This window comes from Equus asinus, chromosome 11 (genome assembly GCF_041296235.1).
Source record: "Equus asinus isolate D_3611 breed Donkey chromosome 11, EquAss-T2T_v2, whole genome shotgun sequence".
Taxonomy (NCBI): domain Eukaryota; kingdom Metazoa; phylum Chordata; class Mammalia; order Perissodactyla; family Equidae; genus Equus; species Equus asinus.
The window spans coordinates 84,770,658-84,797,601 of NC_091800.1; the positions used below are offsets into that span (position 1 = coordinate 84,770,658).

At 60.1% G+C, this 26,944-nt stretch overlaps 1 protein-coding gene across 1 annotated transcript in view; it reads left to right on the forward strand.

The window, feature by feature from the left end:
• The window catches only part of TMEM255B (transmembrane protein 255B), a 44,691-nt gene extending 18,196 nt beyond the window's left edge, over positions 1–26,495 (forward strand). Inside the window, exons 4-9 of the mRNA XM_014867927.3 lie at positions 6,690–6,779; positions 13,584–13,664; positions 16,149–16,234; positions 17,469–17,628; positions 20,569–20,712; positions 25,796–26,495. Coding sequence (XP_014723413.3) covers positions 6,690–6,779; positions 13,584–13,664; positions 16,149–16,234; positions 17,469–17,628; positions 20,569–20,712; positions 25,796–25,963 — 729 coding nt within the window. The 3' untranslated portion in view covers positions 25,964–26,495. The remainder of the gene's footprint in view (positions 1–6,689; positions 6,780–13,583; positions 13,665–16,148; positions 16,235–17,468; positions 17,629–20,568; positions 20,713–25,795) is intronic.
• The last annotated feature ends 449 nt before the right edge of the window (positions 26,496–26,944 follow it).

Consider the following 26,944-nt stretch of genomic DNA (forward strand, 5'->3'; position numbering starts at 1 on the left):
AGCCACAGGGGATGGCCAGGGCTGGCAGGTGTGGGGCAGGTGCTGTGCCGTTTTCTTCTGAGCGCAGGGTCACTGACTGCGGAGAGGGGTGGGAGGAGGAGTGTGAGGGGCGGAGGGAAGAGCGAGTGTGGCTGGGGTGGCCCTGAGTTGGGTGAGGACGGGTCTCCACGCTCACCTGTGCAGGTGTGTAGACGGCGGGAGAACTGGGTTGGGTTTGGCAGGTGAGTATGACAACGTTTGTGACGAGCGGGGGGTGGCTGTGTTCAGAGGGGTGATAAGGGCTGACCAGGGTCCGTGGGCTGGGAAATGGGCTCAGAGGGGGTGGCAACTGTGTGGAGGACCAGCGGGATGAAGGGCTGGGTGGGAGGAGTGTCACTGGGCAGGAGACAGGACGTGGGGGTGCAAGACAAACCCCGGAAAGTAAGACGAAGCAGGCGGCAAAGCTGGTCCAGGGGCTGAGAGCCCAGGCAGGGAGTGGTCACCCTGGCCATCAGAGTCACTGAGGATCGTGGCAGGCGTCACACCGGGGAGGGTGATGGTGAGCCGGGAACGAGGGAGTCGCCCAGGATCAGCGAACCACAGCCGCCAGGAGGACCAAGTCTGAGGCGTGGACTCGGTGTGGGGGTGGGCAGTAGAAGGGAGGCTGGTCTGTGTGTGACACGCGCCAGGCGGGAGACGGCCTGTCCCGAGGCCCAGGGACCAGGACAGGAGAGGCCTGCAGGGCCAGCACGTCCTGGGGCAGGACAACCCCGAGCACAGCCAGGAGGGACAGGGTGTCGCAAAGGGGCCGAGTGTGTATCGGGTTTTGCCAGTGACAGCGCCAGAGGGTGGGGCAGAAAGCTGCAGGGGACTGGGTCAGAAAAGGAGGGGGGGGGCACGCAGGGATGAGGGACAAGAGGGGAGAAGGGGCGTGGGGAGGAGGGGCGTGGGGAGGAGGGACAAGAGGGGAGGAGGGGTGTGGGGAGGAGGGGTGTGGGGAGGAGGGACAAGAGGGGAGGAGGAGTGTGGGGAGGAGGTGCGTGGGGAGGGGGGGTGTGGGGAGGAGGGACAAGAGGGGAGGAGGAGTGTGGGGAGGAGGTGCGTGGGGAGGAGGGACGTGGGGAGGAGGGGCGTGGGGAGGAGGGACAAGAGGGGAGGAGGAGTGTGGGGAGGAGGGGTGTGGGGATGAGGGACAAGAGGGGAGGAGGAGTGTGGGGAGGAGGTGCGTGGGGAGGAGGGGCGTGGGGAGGGGGGGCTTGGGGAGGAGGTGCGTGGGGAGGAGGGGGCGTGGGGAGGAGGGGTGTGGGGAGGAGGGACAAGAGGGGAGGAGGTGCGTGGGGAGGAGGGACGTGGGGAGGAGGTGCGTGGGGAGGGGGGCGTGGGGAGGGGGGCGTGGGGAGGAGGTGCGTGGGGAGGAGGGGGGGCGTGGGGAGGAGGGGGGCGTGGGGAGGGGGGCATGGGGAGGAGGGGCGTGGGGGGGTGGGGAGGGGGGACCTGGGGAGGGATGATGGGAGAGTGCTGCCTCGCTGCCTTGGTTTTGGAGCCTCCTGTGGCCTCCCTGGCTCCGTCCTGGTGACGTTCTGTCCTGGCGATGGTGCTGTGTCTCTGCCCGCCCCGTCGTGCTGTCAGACTGAGCCCTCAGGACCACACTTCCGGTGCCGCCTGCCTCCTCCATCAGTGCCGCGTGCGCCCTCACAGACGGCCCTCCCAAACCCTGCAGTCCCCCACCCGTCTTTGCCCCCCTCGTCTTCCCAGGCTCCACCTTCAGATCCGCTCCCTCACCCTCAGCACGGCTGCTCTGCTGCTGGGACCTCAGTCATCCCTGTCCTAGCTGCGCCCGTTTCCACCTGCTTCGGTTCACTCCCTGCTCAGAGAATTCCCTTACGTCCAGGGCGGATCTTCCCAAAGCCCTCTGTGTGCCATCTTGCACACAATAAGACCCCAAGTCCTCGGGGCCGGCCCAGTGGCACAGCGGTTAAGTGCGCACGTTCCGCTTCTCGGCAGCCCGGGGTTCGCTGGTTCGGATCCCGGGTGTGGACATGGCACCGCTTGGCATGCCATGCTGTGGTAGACGTCCCACATATAAAGTAGAGGAAGATGGACACGGATGCTAGCTCAGGGTCAGGCTTCCTCAGCAAAAAGAGGAGGACTGGCAGTAGTTAGCTCAGGGCTAATCTTCCTCAAAAAAAAAAAGACCCCAAGTCCTGCGGGGCCTGCTCTGGGCTGGCCTGCCCCTCCCCTGCTCTCCCCACTCGGGGCCTTTGGTCAGCTGTGTGGGAGCCTGGGTTGTCCCCTTGGTGCCTGATGTCTTCCGACGCCCCAGCCCCCAGAGGCCTGTGCTCCGTGGTGAGGGCCTCCCACGGACGTGCTCTCCTTGCCCTGTTCCTTTCTGTCTTTTCCTCGTATCCCCTCCACCTTATCTGCCTATTTGGCGTTTGTTTTTAATCTACTTTCCCTGCTGGGACGTGGGCTCTGAGCCCAGCAGAGGTGTGGAGGTGACCTTTCCCCTGGAGAACTTGGCGCCCTTCTCCCGAGAGGAGAGACCACGTGCAGAGCGGCGGATGCATTCACGACCCCGATCTAGAGCTTCCGCAGCCCTGCCGCGACAGGCGGTGTCTGATTGCGGAGGCTGCGGGTTCTGGAGGCCTTGCGGGCCGTGGAAGGGACTCAGTTTGTGCCTCAGAGAGCTGGGGGAATTCGCGCTGTGTGTGTTCGCTGACAAGGCTCAGCTGGAAGGAGAGCAGGGCTGCCAGGCGACACCCAGGAGAAGCGTCCGGTTCTGCTGAGAGGCTGCTCTCCCCCCCGATTCTGGCGAGGATTCTGCTTCTGGCTTGAAGGGCTGGAGGAGAGACTTTCCAGGGTCCCTCCCAAGGCTACCCACTGGGCGCTGGGGCTTACGCACAGAGAGGCCCCTGGAATACCGTCAGGTGGTCGTCCCAGCACTGAATTTATCCGGCAGGTGGTCTCGCTCGCTCTGAATTTTGCCATTCCAGGAGTGGAGGAAGGACAGGCACCGGGCAGGTGGATGGGGACATTCGAGTGGTGGGGACCATCTGTGCGAGACCCAATCAGACCGAGCTCATGAGCCCAGGCAGGGGTGGGCAGGCCCGCAACCTCCAAGGAGACTCTGGAGCTACTTTCTGTGCCGTTGTGGACGAGGGCGGGTGGAGGCGCGATGCCAGGGTCTCAGCTGTCTGGGACTGTGACCGGGCCGCAGCCGGGTCAGAGCTGGCCGCCAGCCAGGATGTGCAGCATGGTGTCCTCTGAGGTCATCAGGTCGATGTGGGGTGAGCTCTGGGGCAGCAGGTCCTGACAGCAGCTCTGGTCACCCACTCGCAGTGAGGGAAGTGACGGGGTGACAGCAGGCCACATGCAGTGCCACTTCTGGAAGCCTCTCAGGCAACTGGCAAGGGCCTAGGGGACCTCCTGGGCCAACCCCCGAGCTGGAGTGGCACACACCGCTCGGGGCCAGGCAGACACCTACTTCTGAGGGGGTCACTGGACTGGCCGCAGACCCCGCTGGGCTCTGGGAGGGCTGTCCTGGGACAGCTCAGCTCCTTGGGGACACCAGAGAGGCCCTGGGATGGTGGGGGACGGGGGGAGGCAGGCCTGGAAGAGGGAATGGCGCCATTGAAGGGGTTCTTGCCCGTGAGCTGGGTGAGCCATCTGCAGAGAGGGTGTCGGGCCGTGTGCACAGGGAACCCCAGTGTTGCCCGGAGTCTGGAGCCTGCAGGTGCCCAGGAGACACGTGCCGAGGAGCGAGTTAGCCGCCCGTGGCTTCTGTGTCAGGAAGTCGGCCTCCTCCGGAGACCATGGGGCTGCCTGGGGAGGTCGGAGCGGGGTGGTGGGCTGCATCTGAACTCCAGAGATTATGGCCGTGGGCTCTCTGTCAGGCAGGCCCTCCCCTGATGGGCCTGGGGTTGGGGTTCCAGGTGGGGCCAGCGCTCCCCTTCCGACCTCGACGCTGGGTGCTCTCTGCCAACCACCGACGAGGACCACGTCACGTCTGCCCTCAGGACCGGCCAGGATGCCCTCGCTCAAGGACTTGGGGGCTCTGACGTGACTTGGTTCATCTTCACGTCTTTGTTCCTTTGGCCTCTGATCGGGAATTCTGCCCGACAGGAATTGGCGGGCGCCCCTTCAGCACAGCGTGGCACTGTGTCCTCCAGAGGCTGCGCTGGGTCGAGGCTGTGGTCACCCACAGAAGCGTTCTCGCGGGGGCCACGGGCTGGGCCGCCCTCCTCTCCCGGCTGATGCTGACGAGGCGGCGTGGCCTCGTGATTCACGGCCGCTGCCAAGGAAGAGCGTGAGCTGCGGGGTAAATTCCATCTCTGCAGGGTGGACCCCAGGGAGGACCAGCCTGGCCGTCGGGGGGCCGCAAGGTCAAGGCGGAGGCTGCGGGGACACAGCTGCCAAATTAGACGCAGGCTTTTCATTTTCCTCCGGAGAAGTGGAGGCGCCTGGCCGTGCTGGGAGGCCAGAAAGCTGCCTTCCGAGCCTTTTATTTGCTTTTGTGTGTTTTTTCATCACAGCAACACGAGGGCAGGAAGTTCAGTCAGGTATAATTTCTGCAGACGATTTCTGCGTGACCTGCGCACGATGACCGTTCTGTTTGTATGCGGGGATTTCACGGGATCAGCCCCAGGATCCTGCTTCCTCGCAGAGGCCGAGGGAGGGTTTGTCTCCAGCCACACTCCCTGAGCATCCGGGACTTTCCCGGTTACCAAGGGGCTCACATCCCACCTCAGCCACAGCTCCCGGTGCACTCCCGCCGCCGTGCGTGCTCCTGCAGGAGGCTCGGTCTGCTCCCCATGGGGCCGTTCCTGCCTCCCTTGTCTGAGGGGAGAGGCCAGGGCCTCCCTTGTCTGAGGGGAGAGGCCAGGGCCCTTCTGTGCCCGTGATGGCAGCTGCCGCCTTGGGCTACAATGCTTCACAGGCTCCCCCCACCCGTCTCTGCTTCTCTCCAGCTCTCGGAGCAGCCGCTGCCTCCCCTCGGGCCCGTCCCCGTGCAACCCATTGACCCAGAGCAGCCGTGCACGACACTAGGTTCTCAGCGGCCCGGCCGTGGAAAGTCCAGCTGGAAGTGAGTCTTCCGCTCAGGCGAGGCTTGTGCCAGCGGAACTCACTGCTCAGCTCCCCGGGGCCCTGGGTTCTCTTCCGTCAATTCCTCATAAAATGTCAAAGTGTCGGACCTCGGGGGGCCTGGTCGCCTGCTGTTTGTGTCACATCTGCACTGCGGCGCCTAGACCACTCGTGGGTCCTGGCAGGCACGGAGGAGCATTTGTCCAAGGCGTGGATAAGTCAGAGCTCCACACCCATTTTTCCGGATGGGGAAACCGAGGGCTGGTTCAGAGACCCCCAAAGGACTCGGGCGACAGCTGAGATTTGCAGTGTCGGGGGACCATTTTCATCAGGAAGCAACACGTGGGGGCTTGGCCTCTGGCGGGGGTGAGGGAAGGGGCTCGTCCACGGAGAATGCAGAGAGCTGGCCGCTCCCCCTCCTTGGAACAGCTCAGAGGGAGCACGGCCCTTGAGTCCCCTTCTGTCACCCAGAGCAGCCGTTGGGGCTTTCCATCAAAACCGAAACTCAAAGCTCTGATGTCAGACCAGCCAGTGTCTACCGACTCCCTCTGCTTTGTTGAACAAATAAATAATTCAGATCAACAAGGATGGAGAGGCGCGGGGCCATCCAGAGCACAGCAACCAGGTGCTCGGCCCCTCAACCACGGGGTGGGAGCTGCCCCGGTAACGAGAGAGAGCAGTTTCTGCCGCTGTTCTTAAGGCTGCAGACAAGACCTGCACATGGACGTTGTGCTCAGGTTGGCAGCTCCATCTCCATGAGGTCGGATTAGCAATTCCAAAATCACTTTATGCACGTTCCAGGGCCGCAAAAATAAATAGCAGCCTTGTGGATCCTGAGAGCCGGTCCTCTCTGCTGTGGGGGACGTTGCAGACAAGGAAGGGTCACTCGTGTGGCTCTGAGGGGTCAGCACTCGGGGCATCTGAGGGAAGGACATCTGGGGATGTATTATCTTTGTACTATTCTTGCTGTTTGTTTTGGTAAACCTGAAATTATTTCACAAGAAAGGTAAAAAAAATTTTAAGAAATGGCCAAAAAATGTAAGAAAATGTTCTTAACCTCAGAGAAATCCAAATTAAAATAAAAATAAGCTTTTTCTTGCCCATCAGATTGGCAAAACTTAAAGATTAATAACACAAAGTGTCGTTTGGGAGGAGGAGCTGGGCGTTAGGCTGTGGGAGGGAGGGAACGAGGCAGCAGGCACGTGCCCCCTGTCTCTCCTACAGAAAGACTCACGCACGTCCAGATCTTTTATATAGAACATATTTAGGGTTGTTGTAACAGAATTTGTAATAGGAAGAAGTTGCAGACCGTTTACACACCCCCGTGGACACTGGGTAAATAACCCTGATCGTGAGGTGCGTGCAGAGGGGCGAGGGACTGAAGGCCCGGTCCAGGGCCCTCCAGTCCACCTGTCGTGTGAAATCAAACAGTAAGAATGTGCCGGCTCGGGGCAAAATCTGCCCGGATCGTCCTGGGTGGTAAGTCCCTGAGGCCAGGGGTGGCGTGGTGCGCGAGATTCTGCGGGAGCAACAGCTAATCCCTGGGCGGGACTGTGGGCGGGTTTGTGATTGGACAGAGGCTCCTGTGGGACACTCAACGCCCGCTCCCTCTGTGTTTCCCCTTCCAGCTGGTGGCAGCTGTGGTGTTCCTCAGCTTCGGCGTGGCGGCCGCCTTCTGCTGCGCCACCGTGGACGGCGTCTTTGCCGCTCGGCACATCGTGAGTCCCATCTTCTTATTTTGTTCTCTATCACTTTCCCGGGTTTAAAGACCCTACCTCACAAAATGGAATCCTGTCTCGCAGGACTTGGCTCACTGACCTCCACGTTTCTTTCTCCACTTGTATTTGCCAAAGGCTACCTTCCCTTCTCTCAGTTTTTCTTGTTTCCTGCAAAACTGACCCCAACATCCTCCCCACTCCCCCTGCACCATCACCTCCATTAGAGTCAAATGCTGCAGCTTCGCAGGGCCCTCTCCTCGGCTCTCTAAACGAGATGAGGTGCAGTCCCAGGTCTGCTGCCTCGTGACTCCCCTGGGTTTGTGGTTCAATACGTCTCTCTTGTAAGATCATGACAGAGCCTCCAGGTTGGCGCGGTCGCCTGTGAAGTCCTTTCCTGCTTATTTGTCGAATGCTGTGGGAGCCTGAGATGGAAGAATCTGCCGGTGGTTGTTTACACTGGAGCCAAGTTGGGTCAGGACACACACGCTCGAGAAGCGTGCCTCCTGTGCGGCTGCGGCACAGAACACCACTCGTGTTGATTCAGCCTTATCTGAACAGGGTCTGGGGAAAGAACGGAGAGATTTGTGAGGGTGACGGTTATATGAACGTTAAATTGTGTTAAAACCAGTTATGGAGCCAAGTCAAGGGCAGAAGGTGAAACCCATCGTCTGTCATGTAGGATGTTTTTCTAACCTTTTTTCCACGTTTATAGAAGACTTGTTGTTACGTCAGGAAATGGTTCTTCCCGGTTCACCGCAGGCAGACTTACAAACGAGGCAAATTACAGGAGTTTGGGCATCTTGTCAGTTGAGCTGAATGCAGCGCAGCGGCAGAGTTGTATTGGGAGCGCTCACGTCTGGTCGTCAGCGTCCCCACTGCCTTTCAGACAGACAGCCTCGGTCACATGTAGCGCTGTCGTCCGCATTCCTCCACCCAACGTCACCTTTGACCTGCGAAGTCAGAGGCCGTGCCACAAGTGGTCCAGAGATGCCCCGTCCGGCTGGAGCATCTTCTTGGCCCCCGTTCCAGCGAGGCGGGCACAGTGCACTGACGGTTCTCTTTCTCGAGAACCACGAGTGGACCTTTCAGGGCCTTAGACAGACGTGACTGGGCCGAGATGCAGACGTGCCTCATGTTCCTGCTGCCCCCAAGCTCTTCACTGAGCGGCGGTGCAGGGAAGCGTGGCCAGGGCCTGTGCTGAGCCCTGAAGGTTCGTGTCCCCCCATACGTGTTGAAGCCCAGCCCCACATATGGTGATGGCACGGGGGAACTCTGGGAGGTGGAGCCCCACGAATGGGATCGGTGTCCTTATAACAGAGGCCCCAGAGAGCTCCCTCGTCCCTCCCACCTGTGAGGACAGAGAAGACGCCGTCTGCAGACCGGGAGGCGAGTCCTCACCAGACCGACTCTGCCGTGCCTCATCCTGAAGGCCCAGCATAGAGCACGGTGCGAGGGGCAACGCTGACTCAGGAGACAGGAAAGCCCTGGTGCCGAGGCAGCCGGCCCCACGTCCTTCCACAGCCCGAGCCCACTCACTGTCCACCATGCCCCCAGCCTGAGCTGTGCAGAGAGCCTGGCGGCCAGGGAGCTGCGCTGAAACCGACAACAAGGTGCAGGCTTTTCAGCCAGAGAAGGCTGGGTTCGAGCTTGGGGCTCAGCCAGGGGCTTCCAGCCTCCTTATTGGTAACGGGATTGTTCTTAGCTCTTAGAGTGTGGCCGAGGATGCAAGAAACCGTGCACGCCTTTCAGGGTCTGCCCAATCAAAGAAGCCTGCGCCTCCCTGGGCAGACCATGTTCTTTCAGTTGAAATGAGGTGTGGACATTTTGGGAACCGCAGGCAGAGGCTGGACGAGGTTTCACACGCCTGGTTTTTCCCTTCTAAATACAGTGCCCAGCAGCAATAGCTGGATTTCACTGAGAAAACTGTATATGATGTTTGAAGATGGGCGTCTTCAACTGAGCCCCAAGGGTTCCTGCCTGGCTTGTGACCTGGGAGAGGATGAGGCCGGGAGCCGGGGTGAGGGGCGGCCCACTCCAGGCTCTGCAGGCAGCCAGACACAGGCAGGGCCTAAGGCAGGCCTGGGCGGGGTCGTGGACGCCAGGTGGAATCCCGCTGCAGTAAGCAGGGGCCGAGCGAGTGGTCCAGCTTCCCTGAGAGCCCACCACGCCTGCCTCGGAAGGAAGGGGTGGGCCTGTGTCCTGGCCCAGAGCCCCACCAGAGCCTGCGAGGAGAACAGGCTGGCGTTTCTCTGAGACCCCGTGTCGTGGGTGACGCGTGTACTGGCCACACCAGCCAGGCATGTTAGACTTCGCCGGTTCACGCTGACGTGGATGCTTCGAGTATTCTGATAATTGTGAAGTTTCTTAGGTTCTTGAATGAGCTGGTGCCCGGTGTTAGCAGGAAGTTAATCTGGGCAGATGCTGTGCCTCGTACTTCTCTACTCTTGCAACTTTTCTGTAAGTTTGAAATTACGTCCAAATAAAAGGTTTAGAAAATGCCGGCACTGTGGATCTTTAATGAAGGGCCTGGCGTCGGCCTCCCAGTCAGGGTTTGATGTTAAAGCTGCAGTGATGGGTCCCTCCAGCTGCCTCAGTCCCGGTGCCTCCCGAGGGCTCAGGTTCCACGAGATGCCCCGGCCTCACACAGAGCCCAGAGCGGATTCCTTGAGTCCGTGGCCTTTCTTTCTTCTTTCATTGGTTTCCAGCTGTCTTCCGGCTGCACGTGGCCAGTGTCCCAGGACTGGCCCATCCTTCCAGGGCTGGCCTCGTATCTGGGAGGACAGGGAGGTGACGGGTGAGGAGTGAGTTTCCAGGTTTGAGATACGCAGTCTGGCTCTCCAGGGAGATGGTTATTGTTGGACAATCGAGAAACCACTTTGCCCACCGCCCTTTTCTGCAGACTGTAATCGGCTTTGGGTACTTCCCGAAGTTATAACTGAAGATGCCAACAACAAGAGACAAAAATGTGGGGACGTCAGGGAGCGGAGACAGTGCGTCTCCGGAACAGACGAGACGGGCATGTGGAGGCACGAGCGTAATGGGAGGCGCCAGCCAGCACCCAGCCTGATGGCCTCACTGCTGCCACCTCTGAGGACTGGGGCCTCGGGAGGGGCTGCCGTGCCCCACTCAGTGTCCCGGTGGCTCCCACGGTGCCAACTGTAGGTGCTGGGGCCACATAAATGTTTATGAACATCTGCAACGTAACCATTTCTCAAAGGACTGGGTGCCTGTCAGCTCATTTTCTGGTTAAATTCCGAGCACGGGGTTCAGTCTGCGCCTGGACCACGCTCCCTCCCTTCTGTTCGCTCCCATTTCTGAGCCAAGTGGGAGGAGGACTGGCGTCTGGCAGCAGTCTTGGGAACCCTGGTTCTGGAAGGAAAAGCACAGCCCGCCTTCCTGGACGCAGGCTGCACGGCAGCTGGAGGCGGGGTCCCGGCCGGGCCCCTGTGTGTGCCAGTCTTCCCAGGCCCCCCTCTGCTCATCTGAGAGACATCTCCTTCAAAACCAAGGTCCCCAAGGGGAAGAGCCTCCCCCTGCGGTGCGGCCAGAATGAAGGGGGGGGGGGGCGTGCATTTCCGCCATCTTGTTTCCTGGATGAATGGGTCTCATCGAAGCAACTCGTCTTCACAGGCAACGTAGAAATATCGCTGTACACGGTTCCAGGCTCCTTTGTTCCAAAGTCACCGGCCGCCCATGAAGCGGAACGTCGGCCCTGGTGTCGGAAGGTCGTCGCTGGCAGGAGATCTGTCAGGAATTGGCCTCCCTGCCATTTCCACACAGTGGGGCATTCGGTCAGCTGTTCTGGATGGGCAGACGCCTGGGGTCGCGGTTCATTATAGAGAAGTGGTCAATACTGGGGGTCACTCGGCCAGGCCTCCTGTTCCAGCTCAGGGTGGGCTTGTTCTGACAGAGCAACCCTGTGGTCACCACAGAGCGTTTAATTCAGTAGCTAATCTGGGTTGTTTTCAGCCACTGGCTGCGCAGCGCCAGCACCAGGTGCGAGGTGTCCTCTTGCCTCCTGGGCAGCTCCTGGCTCCTTCATTCATCTCACGGCCGCTTGCTGAGGTCCTGCCTGTGCTGGACGTGCAATGGACCTGGGCAGCCACTTCCCTGGAAAGGACCAGAGAGTCAACCCGTCAGGCTGGTGGCCATGTGGCCTCTGTCACGGCTGCTCAACTTGGCTGTCGCAGCATAAAAGCAGCCCCAGGTGATAGGCGGATGAATGAGCACAATGGTGTGCCGATAAAGCTTTATTTACAAACTCAGACCGTGGGCTGGGTTTGGGCCCGAGGGCTGTGGTTGGCTGACCCCTGCAGGTTTTTCTGGGCCGGGTTGGCCCGAGGGCTATGGTTAGCTGACCCCTGCAGGTTTTAACTGAGCTTTAATGATTAATGTGTTGTTTTAGTGTTAATTTATGTACAACTGTGTGAAATGCTCCTCCTGAGCCCCTGCTGCCCACACTCCGGAGCCAGAATGACACGGACTTAGAGATTGAGGGTTATCCCCGGAGAAACACGGTTTCCAGTTTCATCGTAAATTCGAAAACTAAGTTTGTGTGATTTATCTGGGGCTAAAATGGGTTGCAGTTTTATTTAATTCAAAACTAATAACAATTATTTCATCCTGACTGAGCAGTAAAGATCAGACGGAAAATGACACCAAACCACCGTGCTTCCGTGTTGGGAGAAGGCTTCACTGAAAAGCCCACGTTTTACACCAAGTCTTCGCTGCTGATTTAAGATGACGCTCAGCCTGGAGTTGACTCAGCTCCCGAGCTGCTGTGGGCTGGGTGTCTCTTTCCCAAAGTCCGCATGCTGCAGCCCCAACTCCCGTGTGATGGTGCCTGGAGGGGGGCCTCTGGGGGTGATTCGGGTGAGAGGAGGTCATGCGGGTGGGGCCCCGAGGTGGGACTAGGGTCTCTATAAAAGGGACCAAGCTCTCTGCCCTGTGAGGTCACGCTGAGAAGGCAGCTGTCCACAAGCCGGAAGAGTGTCCTCCCAGAACCCGATGGTGCTGGCACCCTGACCCCAGGCTTCCAGCCTCCAGAACCGGGGGTGTTAACGTCTGTGGTTGAAGCCACCCTGTCGGTGGTTTAGGGTGGCCCGAGCAGACTGAGACAGAGCCGATGGTCCAACGTGTCCTCCCAGGCCTGGGCGGCCAGCCTCAAGCTGGGCTGCACCTAGACCAGGGGGCGTGAGGCGACGTTTCGTGCCGCGAGGCTGGACCCTTCAGCAGGGCGTCCAGTCTGAAAGGGCCTGTCTGCATGATTGTTTGGAGGAATGAGGGCGACTGGCCACACGCATGACTCCTCAGAACCCAAAGCTTGTCACCGCATGTGGACTGTGCTGCCGTGCGCACTGGCCAGATTCCCCGGGCCTGGCAGACGCCGAGCCAGACGTGCTGACGCGAAGGCCTCGTCAGGACGATGCCATGAAGGGAAAGGAGGAGCAGAATGGGCAGCAGGTGCCCAGCAGAGTGTCCCCATGGGCGGAACCGGCCCTGACCCACAGCCTCATCCTGTTGGAGCTGGGGCCTGAGAAGGGCTGAGGAAGATCCCGTATGGCAGCCCCACCCTGCCTTCCCAGCCTGCTGTCTCTCCACAGCCTTTCCCACCATCCTACATGCTCCACATGCATTTCCCACGGGAAGACAGACTCCACAAGGATGGAGCCTGAGCTCTGTTCCACCTTCGCTGTGTCGTCCGGGGTGGGCCTGGTGTGCAGCGGTCACCATCCATCAGCAGCGGCGGCCAGGGCCACTGTAGTTTATCCCCTCCTCTTAGATCAGAAGTAGGAATGCTTTGAGAAATACAACTAACACAGTGATAAAACTGCAGTTATTGGGATCCTAACTCATTTTATAACTTCAGATTATAACTTCAGGTTCTCGGCATCTTATAGCTTCTGTGTGCTCCTTGCTGCTCTCTACTGGAGCAATTATAAGCATTTTGTAATTATCGGTTTATTTTTCTGTCTCTTTCATTAATCCCCTGAGGGTGAGAACTGTGGCTTACCTGGGTACTTTTATAATTTGGCACTGTATCTGCTCCATGAATGTTGGGGACAGACTGGTGGATGGATGGTTGGATAGGGTCTTAGGTGGATACGTGCTTGGGTAGTTGGTGGGTGGATGGATGCATGGAGGAAGGGAGGGAGGGGTGAGGCGGATGGGCGGGTGGGTGGATGAATGGAAGGATGGATGGATAGATGGAGGGAGGGATGGATGGACAGATAGATGGAAGAATGAATGGAGGGATGGATAGAGGGATGGATAGATGGAGGGAGGGATGGATGGACAGATAGATGGAAGAATGAATGGAGGGATGGATGGTTGAATGACTGGGTGATTAGGTGGATGGTTGGGTGGTTGGATGGATGTCTGGCTGGATGAGTGAATTAGTCTGAAATACTTTCTGCTCCCTTCCTAGTAAAAAAAAATGTTTTGTTTTCAGGGAAGGAGGCAGGAGCCAAGGATCTCCTTGTTGAGAGTTGTAGGGTGCCCCTCAAAAGGTTACGCACCACCTCCCTTCAGCTGCCCTATGTGAACCGGTGCGAGGAGATGTGTCAGCCTAGCCAAAGGGACAGGGTGCCGCTCCCCTGGGGTGTCCTGCGCGCAGGAGCCCAGCTGCTCTGGAATGAGCTGTGGTATTTTCTGCTTCACGTCCTCCACCTGGCAGCCTCGAGTTGGCGTTAGTGTCTCTCCTTCAGGCTCAGGGCCCATGGCCAACGGGTCTGAAGTTGCCTCTGGCTGCTCCTGATTTGGGGATGAAACTGTTCCATCCCACATGTGTTTCTCTGGCTCTAGGAGACGAGGCCCCTCACCACAGGGAGATGCCAGTTCTACTCCAGCGGGGTGGGGTACCTGCAGGACGTCTACCAGACAGAGGTAAGCAGGGTGCTGACCCGCGAGTCTGGTTTTGCTCTGCTGCTCCGGGGGTCCCACAGCTTCCTGTGTCCCTGGTTAGAGGCTGAGTGTCTGGATCCTGGTGTTTCCTATGTCCTGTCTCCACCCCGCGCCACACCAAGCGTTTGTGCTCACACTGTGTTTTGAGCTTTGACATCTAATGTGTCGTGTTTGTTTGGCACCCCTGATGCCGACTGGTGTCTCTGACACGTATCCACCCTGGCGTTCTTCTCCAGCTCAGTATGGCTTTTCCGATGAGCATTTTTTGTTGCCTTAGCTGCTGGAATAAAAAGCTAGGGTCCTACACTGATGACGGTCCCCAGCCAAGGGCATCTGCATGGCGAGTCCATTTCTGTTGTAGCTGCCTGCCATGCCAGGCACAATTCAGTCCTTGGGGGCACACTGTCCTCGCTAAACCGTCCCCGGGGGCGTGTCTTGCCCAGCTCTGCGTAGATGGTTAGTTTAATGAAACACGGCTTCTCAAACTGCATCCCAGTGTCAAGGAGGGGGACAGAGAGGAGCAGCAGAGAGCACCCGCATGGCTCATGGGGTGCTCCATGGCCCGCAGGATGAGATGGGGCATTCTGTACGCCATGGCCTGGGGCACAGGGCGGCCTCGTGGCCGGGCCTCTGCTGCTGACCTGAGGCCGCCTGTCACCGCTCTCCAAGGGAGATGGCACATTTCTTGCCCCAAGGCCGGTTCCCGGCACTCATGGCTTGGCCAGGGGTAGTAGCCCTGGGGACCCGTCCTGTCCAGAGAGGGTCATGGGTCTCCAGGCCCTCCAGGCCCTCCTGTGCACCCGCCCTTGCAGGCCTGTCCTTCCCTCCCGCTCACCCGGATGTGTTCCGTCCAGTTCAAGCTGCACTGCTCCCCTCTCCTGGGATCACAGAGAAGCAAGGCCACTCCTGAGCCCCGTTGTCTGGCCTTCTTCAGACAGGCCCACATGCCTGGGGCTGCCCGGCTCCATCCCTCCACCAGGCCTCCTCACCCTACTGTCCCCCGGAGTCAGTCCGGGGGCTGGAGCAAATCCTGACACCGAGTCCCACCCCGGGGAGGGGGTCAGCAGACACGGGGTTTAAGAGGCTCCCCAAAGACTCTGGGGCTGAAGCTGCCCCCTCAGCTCTAAACTAGGGGCCAGCAGCTCTGCCCTAAGGGCCACTGATAGTTTAGGATTTACAGGCCGGATGGTCTCGGTCCCAGACCCTCAGCTCTGTCTCTCGGTGCAAGAGCAGCCACGGGCGACGCGTGGACAGAGGAGTGTGGCCACATGGAGCTTCACCTAAGGACAAGCTGTGCGCCGGGTGGGGCTCAAGGCTCTTGGGGGCTGACCCTGCTCCGAGCCACCACCCTGCTCTTGTCTCCACTGCTCCTAGCAGGGGACACATAGAGTAAGGGTGAGGGGGTTAGGGTTAGGGGTTAGGGTTAAGAGGTTGGAGGTTAGGGTTAGGGTTAGAGGTTAGAGATTAGGGTTAGAGGTTAGGGGTCAGGGTTAGAGGTTAGGGTTAGAGGTTAGTGGTTAGGATTAGGGGTTAGGGTTAGAGGTTAGTGGTTATGATTAGGGGTTAGGGTTAGAGGTTAGGGGTTAGGGTTAGGGTTTAGGGTTAGAGGTTAGGGTTAGGCCTCCTGACCTCCAGCTCCCCATCTGACCTCCCATGTGCTGATTGCTATGCTCAGAGCTGCATGTCACCCTGACTTCTTCCCTCCAGGTCTCACCTGTCTAGTCCCTTGTCCCCGCCCCTCTGCGTCTGAGTCACCAAGTCACCCGACCAGCTCCAGGGTGACTCCGATGACCTCTAGGGTCTGGTCCTGTACCTTCACCAGCCCGGGGCGGTGCTCACCTCTCACAGCCACCCCAGCTTGTGCAGAGATGAGAGAGCGGGCGGAGTCTCTGCCCTCCCCTCAGTGTAGCGCTCTCCCTCTCTGAACATTGCTGCACGACCTCTGAAGTCGGGGGTCTCTGCCCTGCTCACCTCCGGCACATGGGTGCCATGGCTCGTGCCCACATCCAGTAGTGCTGGGGTGGGGGAACATGCCTTTTTACCCCAATCTTGATCCTTTAACGTCAAAAGCCCCCCCAACAATTGCAGCCCAAGGGGAGGCCTCCATGTGGCTTTGGCAGGGGACGGCCAGGCCAGGTCAGGCTGCCGGGAGCTGTCCCCTGTGCGGTCAGCAAGGGTCCCACCTGGAGGCGTCCTCACCTGGGCGCAGGGTGCAGGGACCCTCTCCTTCTCCTTGTCCAGCAAGGGTTGGCAGGTGTGGCCACGCCTGGTCCTCTAACTCCTCCTGGAGGGGAGGGCCCTGCCCCCCCGCCCTGCTGCCCCTGGAATGGGGGACGGGGAGGGCAGGAGACGTAGGGTCAGCTGCCTGCCTGACTGGGTGCGGTGGCCGGGTCCTGGCTCCCAAGAAGCCAGCCCTGCCCGCCCCGGGGTGAGGAGCCACGGGTACCCACAAGTCTCTGCTCGCAGGTCACCTGCCACTCCCTGAACGGCAAGTGCCAGCTGAAGGTGAAGAGCAACACCTGCTACTGCTGTGACCTGTACCCCTGCCAGAGGTGGGTGGGGACGAGGAGGGCGCTGTGGCCCAGCCCCCGCCACTCCTGGCCCTTCCAGTGGCCGCCCTCCCCCGGCCTCCCTTCCTGCCCCAGTCCTGACGCTGCTCCTCCTGCATCTCCTTTAGTCCTCAGCATTGACGGGTGTCAGCTCCGTCTCACAGACAAGGAAACTGAGGCTCAGTGAGTGGGGGCAGCACTGTGAGTCTGCGATCGTCTCCTCAGTGAGGCTGTCTCTGTTCCCTCAGCCTCACCCATGAGCCTCAGGCTTTCCTCCCCTGAGCTGGGACAGGATGGCTGGGGGTCCGGGGTTGGGTGTCCCCTCCCAGCGGGCAGGCTCTGGTGCCCAGCATCCCTGAGGGCAGGCTGATTCTCCAGTTTGTGCAGCTGTTCACGTGCTGTCGGGATGGAGTGCAGGGTCCGAGCCCCTTTGTGGGGAACCAGACCCCCAAGCCTGCATCGTCTTTAAACTGTGTGAGTGGCTGGAGCACCCGCATTAAAACCAGTGGGAAAGTGGGCATTTGCTTCCTAGGGACCCCCCCTGGACTGAGAGAACCCAGGGGTTTAAGCTGCACCCCCTCCCCCAGAAGAGATCTATCCTATTTCCAAACCCAAACGGGAGGAGCAGCGTGAGCATGGGGATCATGGCGGTCACGGGGGTCACGGGGCTGCCCCTGCAAGTCCTCGCAGCCCAGGCTGTAGACCCACAACTGCGATGCCCAAGGTCCAGGGCCCAGACCACTGTGGGTCGGTGCCAGGAGGGCCAGGACTACCCGCTGGGCGGTGAGTCAGAGAGCTCATATCAGTTCACACCCGAATGCTCTGGGAGCTACTGAGTCAGGCCCCACTGCCCCTTTGCCAGGGCCTGTGCTTGGGGAGGGGGCATGGGTGATCCTTCCTGCTCAGAGGCCTGGCTCCTTCCTGAGATGGACGCCCAGACTCCCTGGGGACAGCCTTGTCCAGGCCTCAGGGTCACCCTGGCTGATGACACTCCCTTGTCCAGGCCTCAGGGTCACCCTGGCTGATGCCCCTCCCTTGTCCAGGCCTCAGGGTCGGCCAGGTCAATGCCCCTCCCTGGCATAACCTGCGGGGCCCTCTGGCATCTGTGGGCAGAGACCCGCAGCTCATCTGGGCTCAGTTTATCTGGCTCCAGCACCGCGTCCCCGGCCCTGCTCTGTCGTGGCGCGAGGCTGCCTCCTTGCAGCTGTGGTGATGCGTTGTCCCATGCTATGTGCAGCTCCGAGCACCCCCCCGCCTACTATGAGTTCGTGGGCGTGAGCAGCTGTCAGGACGTGCTCCACCTGCACCGGCTGCTCTGGGCCTCGGCGGGGCTGAACGTCCTGGGCCTGCTCCTGGGCATCGTCACGGCTGCTGTCCTGGGGGCCTTCAAGGACATGGTGAGTGGCCCCCGGTGCCGGCCAGCGACAGCTCTCGAGTCAGACTGGGGCTTTGGGGCCCCTGTTCTCTGAGGCAGGCAAGCAGGTCTCATGTCCTCAGTTATAAATGGGGAAACTGAGGCTCATGGAAACTGCCAGCCACGTGTAATGAGGACAGCAGGCCTTCTCCGGCTGTTCTGGAAGTGGGGCCAGCTCTAGCCCCTGAGCCCTCCCCTCCACCCCCGAGGCCTGTGCTCCGTGATCCCGTTTAGGAGATGGGAGCTCCGCTGGAGGGGGGAAACCACGGCTGCCCGCTCTGCCACGCCATCCCCACCATTCCCACCCCGACTGCACATGGACCTGGTAGGTCTGGGGGCGTTTTCCCAAACCCGGAGGTGACCCTGATGTCACACGAGGAGCAGGGGCTTTGGATTTGGGCCCCGAGCGCCAGCTGCTCCACGAGGCACTGACTGCAGGCCGAGCTCGAAGGCTGCCCCACCGAGTGTCCCAGCAGCAGAGCCTCAACTCAGCTCTCTGTTCACAGAAAACAGCTGGCGCTCAGGCTGGGCCTCGGGGCTGGGTGCTCAGGCTGGGTGCTGAGGCTGGGCCTCAGGGCCGGGCAGAATCCTCTGCTCCCGTCCTCTCCCTGTGGACTGGTTGTTCCAAACCAGCGCCCTCACATGGTGCGTCTGTCGTGGGGACTTTTCCTGCTGACACCATTTCAGAGTGTCCACTCTCAGCAGACTGTCCAGGAGCACAGCAAGGTCAATCGCAGGTCGTGTGTCTGCTCAGTCCTGCCGTCCGGCAGCCTGGTGAGGGTGGTCGGGTCGGTGGGCAGCGGTGGGTTTCCAGAAGCAGCTGTGTTCATCAGAGTTCACAACAAGGCTGCTGGTGCATCCCCTTGGGAAGGTAGCGATGCCCAGAAGGGCCACTGGCTACGCTGACCACAGAGCTGTGTCCAAACTCTGCTCTGGACAACTTTCTTTCTCAAACCCAAATCTCTGGGGCAAGAAGCAGGAAGACAATTCTGTAAAATTCTGCAAATTTATGAAGCAGATGCTCCCAGAAGTCAATGGATTTCACAGTTTCAAAGTTATTCGAAGGAGCGAAGGCCCTCCGTGAGCCCCCAAACTGGGTGAGCCCTCTCAGCGTACGCGGGCTTCCACGGCAGGCCACGTGGTCTTTGTCGCCAGGCGGGAGCCCTGCAGGCGGGCGCGAGGTCCCGGGTCTGCAGAGGGTCCCCAATGCTGGGCCACCCGGTGACATGGCAGGGGAGGCACACTGAAAGATGCAGGTGGAAAGTCCTGCTAGCTAGTGGGGCCCCGCGGTCACCCACGCGGCCAGGCAGGGGTAAGGAGGTGACGAGGGCTCAGGGCAGCTACAGGAAGCCAGGGCCGAAGCCAGTGGGCTGCCAGCCCCACAGACAGAGCCAAGCTGCCCCGGCCTAATGTATAGCTCCCTTGTGGGAGACGCTTGCCTGCCCCGTTGTCCCCATATCCCAAAATGGCACAGATGCTGAGCAAGGCAGGCCAGCTCCTCTCAGACCCACAGCATCCTCTGAGACCCGGGACCCGTGACCCTTGACCCTCGACCCTCGCCCCTCGCCACCCCTGCTTGGCCTGAGCTCCCAGGTCTCCAGCTGCAGCTGTTCCCTTGGCCAGGATGCTGCTTGCAAACCAGGCCTCAGTCCACTGACGCTGCCTCACCCCTCGGCGGGCCCGGCTCCAGCTGTGCCAGGATGTGCTTGCTCAGCCTGTGCACGCAGTGGGCCCGCAGTAGCGGCTGTTCGTGGCTGTGGCATCCGGGCGGGTGGCATGCCAGCCTTGCCCCAGGTTCTGGTCTTCTGTCTTCTGTCTCCCTGTTTCTGAGCTGTCCCGGTCGCTCCTCAAGTGTGACTGACTCACGCGGCCTCGTTGAATCCGTGATGGGCAGCAGATCTGTGTTGAGCTCCTCCTGGGCAGAGGAGGCCATGCTGGGCCTGGCGGGACTCACACACATGTTGTGTGATCCGCTCCTCGGAGGTGGGGCCTGCATTCCTGGGGGTCCTGGAGGGGACGTCTGAGCACAGGACGTGCAGAGGGCGGCCCTGGGCGGGGCGGGGAGGTGAGGGCTGGGTTACAAGGTGGCCAACCCCTGCGCTGACCCCTGGGTCCCCCATCAGCTGGGAGCAGGTAGAGGCAGCTCGGGGTGCATCCTTGCCCCCAGGCCTCCTCCCCTGCTGGTCAGCTTCCGCTGGCCCTTCTCTCCTGGCCCCGCTCCTCAGGACCCTGCACTGTTCCCTTCAGAGGGGTGAGGGGTTTCCAGACAATCCTTCTCTGCTGTCCTTGCCCCTGCCCCCACAGCCGTGCGGCCCCACGGGGGCTGGGTGGGAACCCAGGCCCTGTCCCCTCAGGGAGGGACAAACCTCTGGTCTGGGAACCGCCCCCAGTGCCCGGCGCGGGTGACCGGCCTCCCTCTGTGGAAGGTCCGTCCTACGGCCCCTCGTCCTCTCTGGGGACGGGCGGGCGGGGTGAATCAGGGCCCGTGTCCTGTTCTCCTTTTGACCTTAGAGCTGACAAAGGCGCGGTGTCAGGTCTGGCCCTGGCTGGGGTCCCAGGAGGCGGCAGGATCTGAGTGCAGCTCTGAGGTTGCCGCCCTGTTGCCCAGGCACCCGCTCCTTAGCCCCCCCGCTCCTGGAGACGAGGAACGGGGTTTTCTTGCTTTTTCAAAAAGTGCACCAAAGAGCTCTGAGCCCGAGGTGGCGTCTTGGCAGATCCTTGGGACAAACAGGCAGCAAACAGGAGGAAAGACGCCCAGCTTCCAGGCGTTCAGTTCTGGTTCTGGAGACGTGGATCCGAGGACTCGACGTCTCTCACTCGTGGACTTGGGGGAACTGACCCCACCTCCTGAACGGTTGGAAGCGGGGCTTCCAGGGGGATACCGAGGGGGGCCCCGGCTGACGCACCTTCGTTCTCGTGGCAGGTCCCTGTGTCCCAGCTGGCCTTTGGCCGGTCCACTCCGCCTCAGATCCTCTACAACCCCGCCCAGCAGATCCTGGCCTACACCGGCTTCTGCCCGGTGCCTGGCAGCCTCCCCACCTGCTCGTCCTACCCGCTGCCTCTGCAGGTAGGTCCAGGTCGCCGGCGAAGCTGCTTGCCCACATGACAGCAGCGGGTGCCCAGGACAGCCCTGGTCGGACGGGACGCAGGGTGGGGACTTGGGCTGAGGGAAGATGGGGTGGCCTGTGGCTCCCCTCTCCCGATTTAGGTGACAGGGGTGGTGGTGCCCATGTGAAGTGGCAGGAGCATCTGAGGATAGACAGGGCGGGGACTCCAGGCCGCCCCACACAGCCCCCGACCACGGATGTTCGACACCCCATTTGGCATTTTGGCATCCTTTGCTCTGCGGGGCCCTGGTGGCCCAGCCATTGGTGTCCCTCAGGCCTTGAGCCTTTTCTAGCCCATGACCTGGTCCCACAGAAGGTCGCTGCAGTTTCCTGGCCAGAGTAGCTGGGGACATCCCACCCCGGGTCCTGGGAGCACAGCAAAGTCTCATAGGCGGAACCAAATGGATCTGCCAACATCCAGCCACACTTCCCTGCGGAGGCCGCATTTCATGGAGTTCCCCCAGCACAACGCCACTGGCCTTGGGGCTGTGGTGGGAAGAGGGACCTTGCAGGGGGAAACCGAGTCCATAGACCAGCTTTGCTCTGGGCTCCATTTCCGTTGGGGTTTTGGTCTGTCGGTGGTTGAAATGGACCTTGATGACCTGTCACCGTGTGGACTCCAGACCAGGGCCCCAACCATGGCGCTGTCAACACTGGGGCCAGGTGTTGGGGCGGGGCTCCCTGTGCACTCGCTGTAGGGTGCTGACAGCATCTCTGGCCCCAGCTGCCTGCACACCCCTCGTTGTGTCTCCAGGCTTTGCCCTGTGTCCTCAGGGGGCGAAGGTGAGAACCACAGGTCCAGACGGCTCCTCTGGCCTCCACTTTGGGCGGCGCAGCCAGCGGACTCCGCACACATTCTTTGCAAATATTAGTCACACCAGCAACCACCACCAACTTCTAGGAGGCTTACGATGTTGAAATACGAGAGTTCCCATGTTGCTATGCTCGGGTGGGGGACTGTGGGTGAAGTGGGGGCGGTGGCTCAGCCCTGGTTCTTTGTCGTGAAGTGGCAGGTCTTCATATGTCACCTGAGGGGACCAGCGCCTCATGATCGATGTTGACAGGCAGTGAGACCTTCTTCGGAAAAATGGCTTCTCGGGAGGAGGGTGTGCGCAGCCCCCAGCCTGACCTGTCTGGACAGAGAGGGGTGTCCTGAGACAGGACGCTATGCCAGCCAGCCAGGTCTGAGCGGGGACTGAGATGGACGTGGTCCCATGTGCCCCGTGGAGGGCCTGCGACCCCGAGGCCCCTCAGCTCTGCAAACCTCTCTCGCAGAGGAGCCATGTCTGTCCCAGCCCGCCGCCCGGGGCACCGCGTGACCCTTGCAAGGGAGCTCTGTGGAGCCCTCCCCAGATCCGCCGGCACGTGCGCTGGAAGTGGGTGTGTGGGGCTCTCTGAGGCCCAGGATGCAGTGGCGCAGAGTGCCGAGGAAAAGCCCCTGGGCATGAATTTAGTGACAAACAGGCCCCTGGTCTGGTGCTATCTACGTGTGGAAGGAACACGTCCCTTCTTCCCCTGCCTCAGTTTCCTCTGCTCGCCTTGAAAGTAAAGCTAGAGGCCGTGCCTCCTGGGTGTTGGTTGGCGCTTTCGAATTCTGGAAGGAGGACCCGACGCGGCAGCCCCACCTAAGGTCTCCATGAGCAACGGCTCACAGGCCGGGCCTCGGGGCCTCTTCCTTCCGGGGAGGGTCGACCAGTTAGCCAATCAACAAATCCTGAGCTGGGGCCCAGGCCCTGGTCCCATGGGGACCCATCGGGCAACTCCTGAGTCCAGGGCACGTGGGGCCCTGTGAGCACGTGTCTCCATCAGGGTGAGGGCTGGCTCAAGAGTGAGTCTTCTCCACTTCTGTGATGTGGGAAGGAATTTTCCCGAGGTTCAGAAATGCTGAGAGCGTTTGCCAGCAACCCCTTAGTGCTCGCTCCTGAGGAGGCAGGTCCTGGTGTCACCTGCAGCCTTCCCAGACGCCACCTGCATCCCTGCTCTGGGGCATCTTCTCTGGTCCCCAGCATGGGAAGGGCCCTGTCACTTCGGCCGTGACCTGCCTCCTGGGGCTCTGCTCTGCCTTCTCATCTTCCTGGTTTGCCAAACGCTGGACCTGAGGCCACAGCTGCAGGGAGTGTGGACCAGTGGCTGGCTGGCCACCTTTGGTCACAAAAACCAGCTTGGGAGATGGGCAGATGCAGAGAAACACACACATCACATGCAGGTTGCATGGAGCCTGTCATCGCATCACCCACTCCAGGGGCCCTGCAGCCGCTCCCGCACAGGGATGCGAGGTGGGGAGAGATGTGCGTGGAGCTCGGTGACGGGTGCTGAGCAGGCGGAGCTGCACCAGCTTCTCCACGGGGGCCGAGGCTGTCTCATCAGGGCGTCAGGGTCCATGTGGAAGCCTCCACGTTTGGGCCGGTCCATCACCAGCATCCTGCAAGCTGGGCTGTGAGGGAGGACGGGGAGGGCACACCCCTCGTGCCGCCCCTGCCTCATCCTGGGCACTGCTGGTCCTCTGGGGCAGCAGCAGCTGGGTGCTCTCGATGGGTCTGGGTCCTGGCGTCGGGTGCAGGTGGTGGCCCCCTCTTGCGGGGGTGACGTTTTCCCTCTGGAGACGCCTCCCAGTGGGAGTGCGGGCATGGGCGTGGCTCCCACCATGCATGCGTGCTGGTGGATGGATCCGCTGTCGTCTGGGTCAAGTTCCATCCTCATCCACCTTCCGGTCCTCTGGCTCTTGACAAGCAGCAGATGCTCCCAGTTCAGCCTCCCAGGGAGGCCCCCCACGGCCTGAGCAGCTTTTATCGCTGGCGCATGTGGGAGCTTAATTACATGCACGTCGGTAATCAGATTTCGAGGAGATGACAAATCAATGAGGCTCGTGTGTTTCCTTAGGAGAAAAACAACAGAAGTGAAGCTTTGGCTCCTGCCGGCCACAGAGAAGGAAAGGGGATATTTTAAGTGCTCTGGTAGTCATTAGCTGTAAAGCAGACTCCCGCGTGGCAGCAGGAGCGAGACGGCTGTGGGCGCTGATTCAGGCAAACCTCACAGGGGCCACCTTCTGGCTCCCAGCAGTCGCCTGGTCAACTTGGGACGGGCTCGGTGTCGGTGAGTTTGTGAAAAAGGCTGCAAGCAGGCGTTGAGCTGGCACCCCATGGCCAAGGGATTTGTGTCCGCTTCCCCCTGGGGCCGCCTGTGTGGGCAGAGCCTGTCCCTAGTGGGGCCCCGTCTGTGGGGAGGTTTCTCCACGGTTCCTGGCCGTTCGCTCAGTGGTTCATAGCACTTCCCTCCATGGTCCGTGTGGTTTACTCTTAGGCTTATGGTGGTTTCCTCTGTGGTTTGTGGTTTCCTTATGGTCCGTGGTGGTTTACTCCGTGGTCCGTGGTGGTTTACTCTGTGGTCCGTGGTAGCCTACTCCATGGTCCATGGTGGTTTACTCCATGGTCCATGGTGGTTTACTCTGTAGTTTGGGGTGGTTTGCTCCGTGCTTCTCTCAGCTCCTCATTTCTAGCAGAGAACCAAGCAGGCACGTGCGTGACAGGAGCTGGGAGCTTCAAGCAGACCTGAGAGAATGTTCTCTGGAGGTTTGCTTCATCCCCTGTGGTCAGAAGGAAGTGCGAGTTTGAGAGAAAGAAAGAAAGAGGTGAGGAGGGGCCTGTGCCGTTGAATCTTGAAAGGCAGAGCTGTCGGCCTGGAGTCGGTGACATTCTTGTCTTCAGCTTCAGCTTGTGTGGAAATCCTCCCTTCAGAGCCCCGAGGTCCCGGGCTCCTGGGCCTCCTCGGGGAAGTCTCCAGAAGAGGGGGGCGCAGATGGCCAGCCTCTCGGGGCCCTGGGCACCTGGTGGGCCAGGAACAGCGGGATCACATGGCACCACCCAGGCGTTGGAGTCCTGGAACATTCCTTCTGCTATTTCACAGAAAGGACTGTCTTCTCTGTTTATTTAAATATCGGTTTTAAGTGGGCGTTTTTAGCCCTTAGAATTTAAGGAAAAAAAGAAGTAAAATTTAAGAGGTTTGTTGGCGGGCGGAGGAAAACTGAAAATTATATTGATTTAAAATCTGTGCCGTGCCCCAACATTGGTCTTCTCGGAGTCACTTTTACTTGAGTCTATGTGTATTAGTCAGGGTTCTCCAGAGACGTAGAACTGACAGGATGTTTGCACATATATAGACACAGACATGTCTATAGATATAGATATAGATGTGTGGATGGAGAGACAGAGAGTCCAAAACTGCAGGGTGGGATGGCAGACTGGAGACCCATGGAAGAATGGATCTTGGAGTTTTGAGTCCAAAGTCAGTCTCCTGGCAGAGTTCCCTCTTCTTCAGGAACCTCAGCCTTTTTCTCTTAAGGCCTTCAACTGATTAGATGAGGCCCACTAACACATGGAGAGTATCTGTTTTATTCAAAGTCTACTGATTTAAATGTTAACCACGTCTAGAAGACAATTTCACAGGGACCTTCAGACTAGTGTTTGACCAGACATCAGGGCATCATAGTCCCACGAAGTTAATGCATAAAAGTAACCATGACACTATGTTGAAACTGTTGATGCCCGTGGTCTTTCCTAAACATATGCAGGGTTGGGTGGACCCAAGGGCTCCCAAACAAGCTGGACCACCTTTTCCTTGGACACGTCCCCATTTCTGTGCATCCTGGTGCCAGTTTGGTAAAAGGCCACCCCTTTGAGAGTCGAGGCTCAAGCACAGTAGGTGAAGGGGCGGGAGGACCGAGGGGTTCTGCAGACGAGACGGGCGTTTCACACGCCCTTCCGGGGCGCCTCTGCAGGCAGCTGCAGGAGCAGGGTTTGTGCAAAGGAGGCCCCAGCTGGGCTGAATCCGGCCTTCCCTCTGGCCCCACTGGGAATGTGCTCTAAGCAGGGAGCAGCGCCCAGCAGAAGGGCTGGGTGTGGCAAGGACCCTGAGTCTGGGAGGGAGCCCGAGCCCCCAGTGGGCTCTTGGAGGGGCGCGTGGCGCTCGAGTGTTCTGCTCCACGTGGACTGTGTGAGTGGCTGGCCCTCTCCACTGACTGAGGAAGCCTTCTCTGTTCAATTGCAGCCTTCCGGCAGCGTCCCAGCCTCGCCTCCCACTGACCTCTCTCTGTCCGAGGACGCTCAGCCTCCATCCCAGCCCAGCTCCAGCCTCGTGCTCCCTCCCCACGCCCCACCTCTCTATGTGCCAGCCCACTTCCTCCCGGGGGAGAAGCCCCCGCCCTACACACCCTGACATGGAGGGAGTCCATTGAAAAATTATTTTTTTGGCTTGTGGAAAAACAAAGCAGCCTCTACAAACCCTGCTTCAGTGGCCAACCCCCTGGAGAAGTCAGAAGAACGTTCTGGAAATCCACACCTCCTTCCCTCCCTGGGCACATCCGTGGCAAGCAGAGGCCGATGGTGGGGACAGAGCCCCAGGGCGCCAGGTGGCACGTCCGGTCGGCCGACTGGCCCAGCGTGTAGAGCAGACGGCAGATAGAGCCGCAGTTTCCTCGTGGCCTCCTTGCTCCCGCAGCGTCGTCGCTTACAGAAGCAAAGCTTCATTTCCCCACATTCTCCTAATCAGTTATTACTGTTATTACTTTTCAAAGGGAACAGCCTTGTAGCATGTGTGAGGATGGTTTTTAAGGAAACGTGTGTTCACACATTTACACGCGTGTGTCCCAAGAAGGGCGGCCTCCGCCCTCGGCTGTGTGCTCCTGGCATCGTTTGCTCAAGACGAGAGATGCTCTGGCTCAAATATAAACGCTGTCTAAGCTGCAAGTGTGCTGCGGTCTGTGTGTGTCTTTTCCAAACCCGCGTCAGGGTGGAGACAGGGTTGCCCCGAGGCTGCGTGTCTCACGTTAAGGTGGCCATCATCCTTCACGGAACGTTCTGGAGGCTTCCCCGTCCCCTCTGCATGGCAGCCCGCAGGGGGCGCCTGTGCCTGTAGAGCTCGAGCCCCTGAGATGCTCTAAGTGGCCACTGAAGCAGGCGGTCCCTGAGGCCCTTCAGCTGGGCCCTGGGCAGCTCGCCCATTACAGACCCGCGGCTGTTGACCGATGGCCCTGCCTGTGCTCTCTTCCCGTCACCCCCAACGCCCCCCCGCTCCCCGCCCCCCCCCCCCCCCCCCCCCCCCCACCGCTGGCCACGAGGTGGAAATGATCACGTCCTGGGTCCTGGTCGAGTGACAGACCACATCCCAAATTGCTGTCCTGGATCACCGGGGAACAGA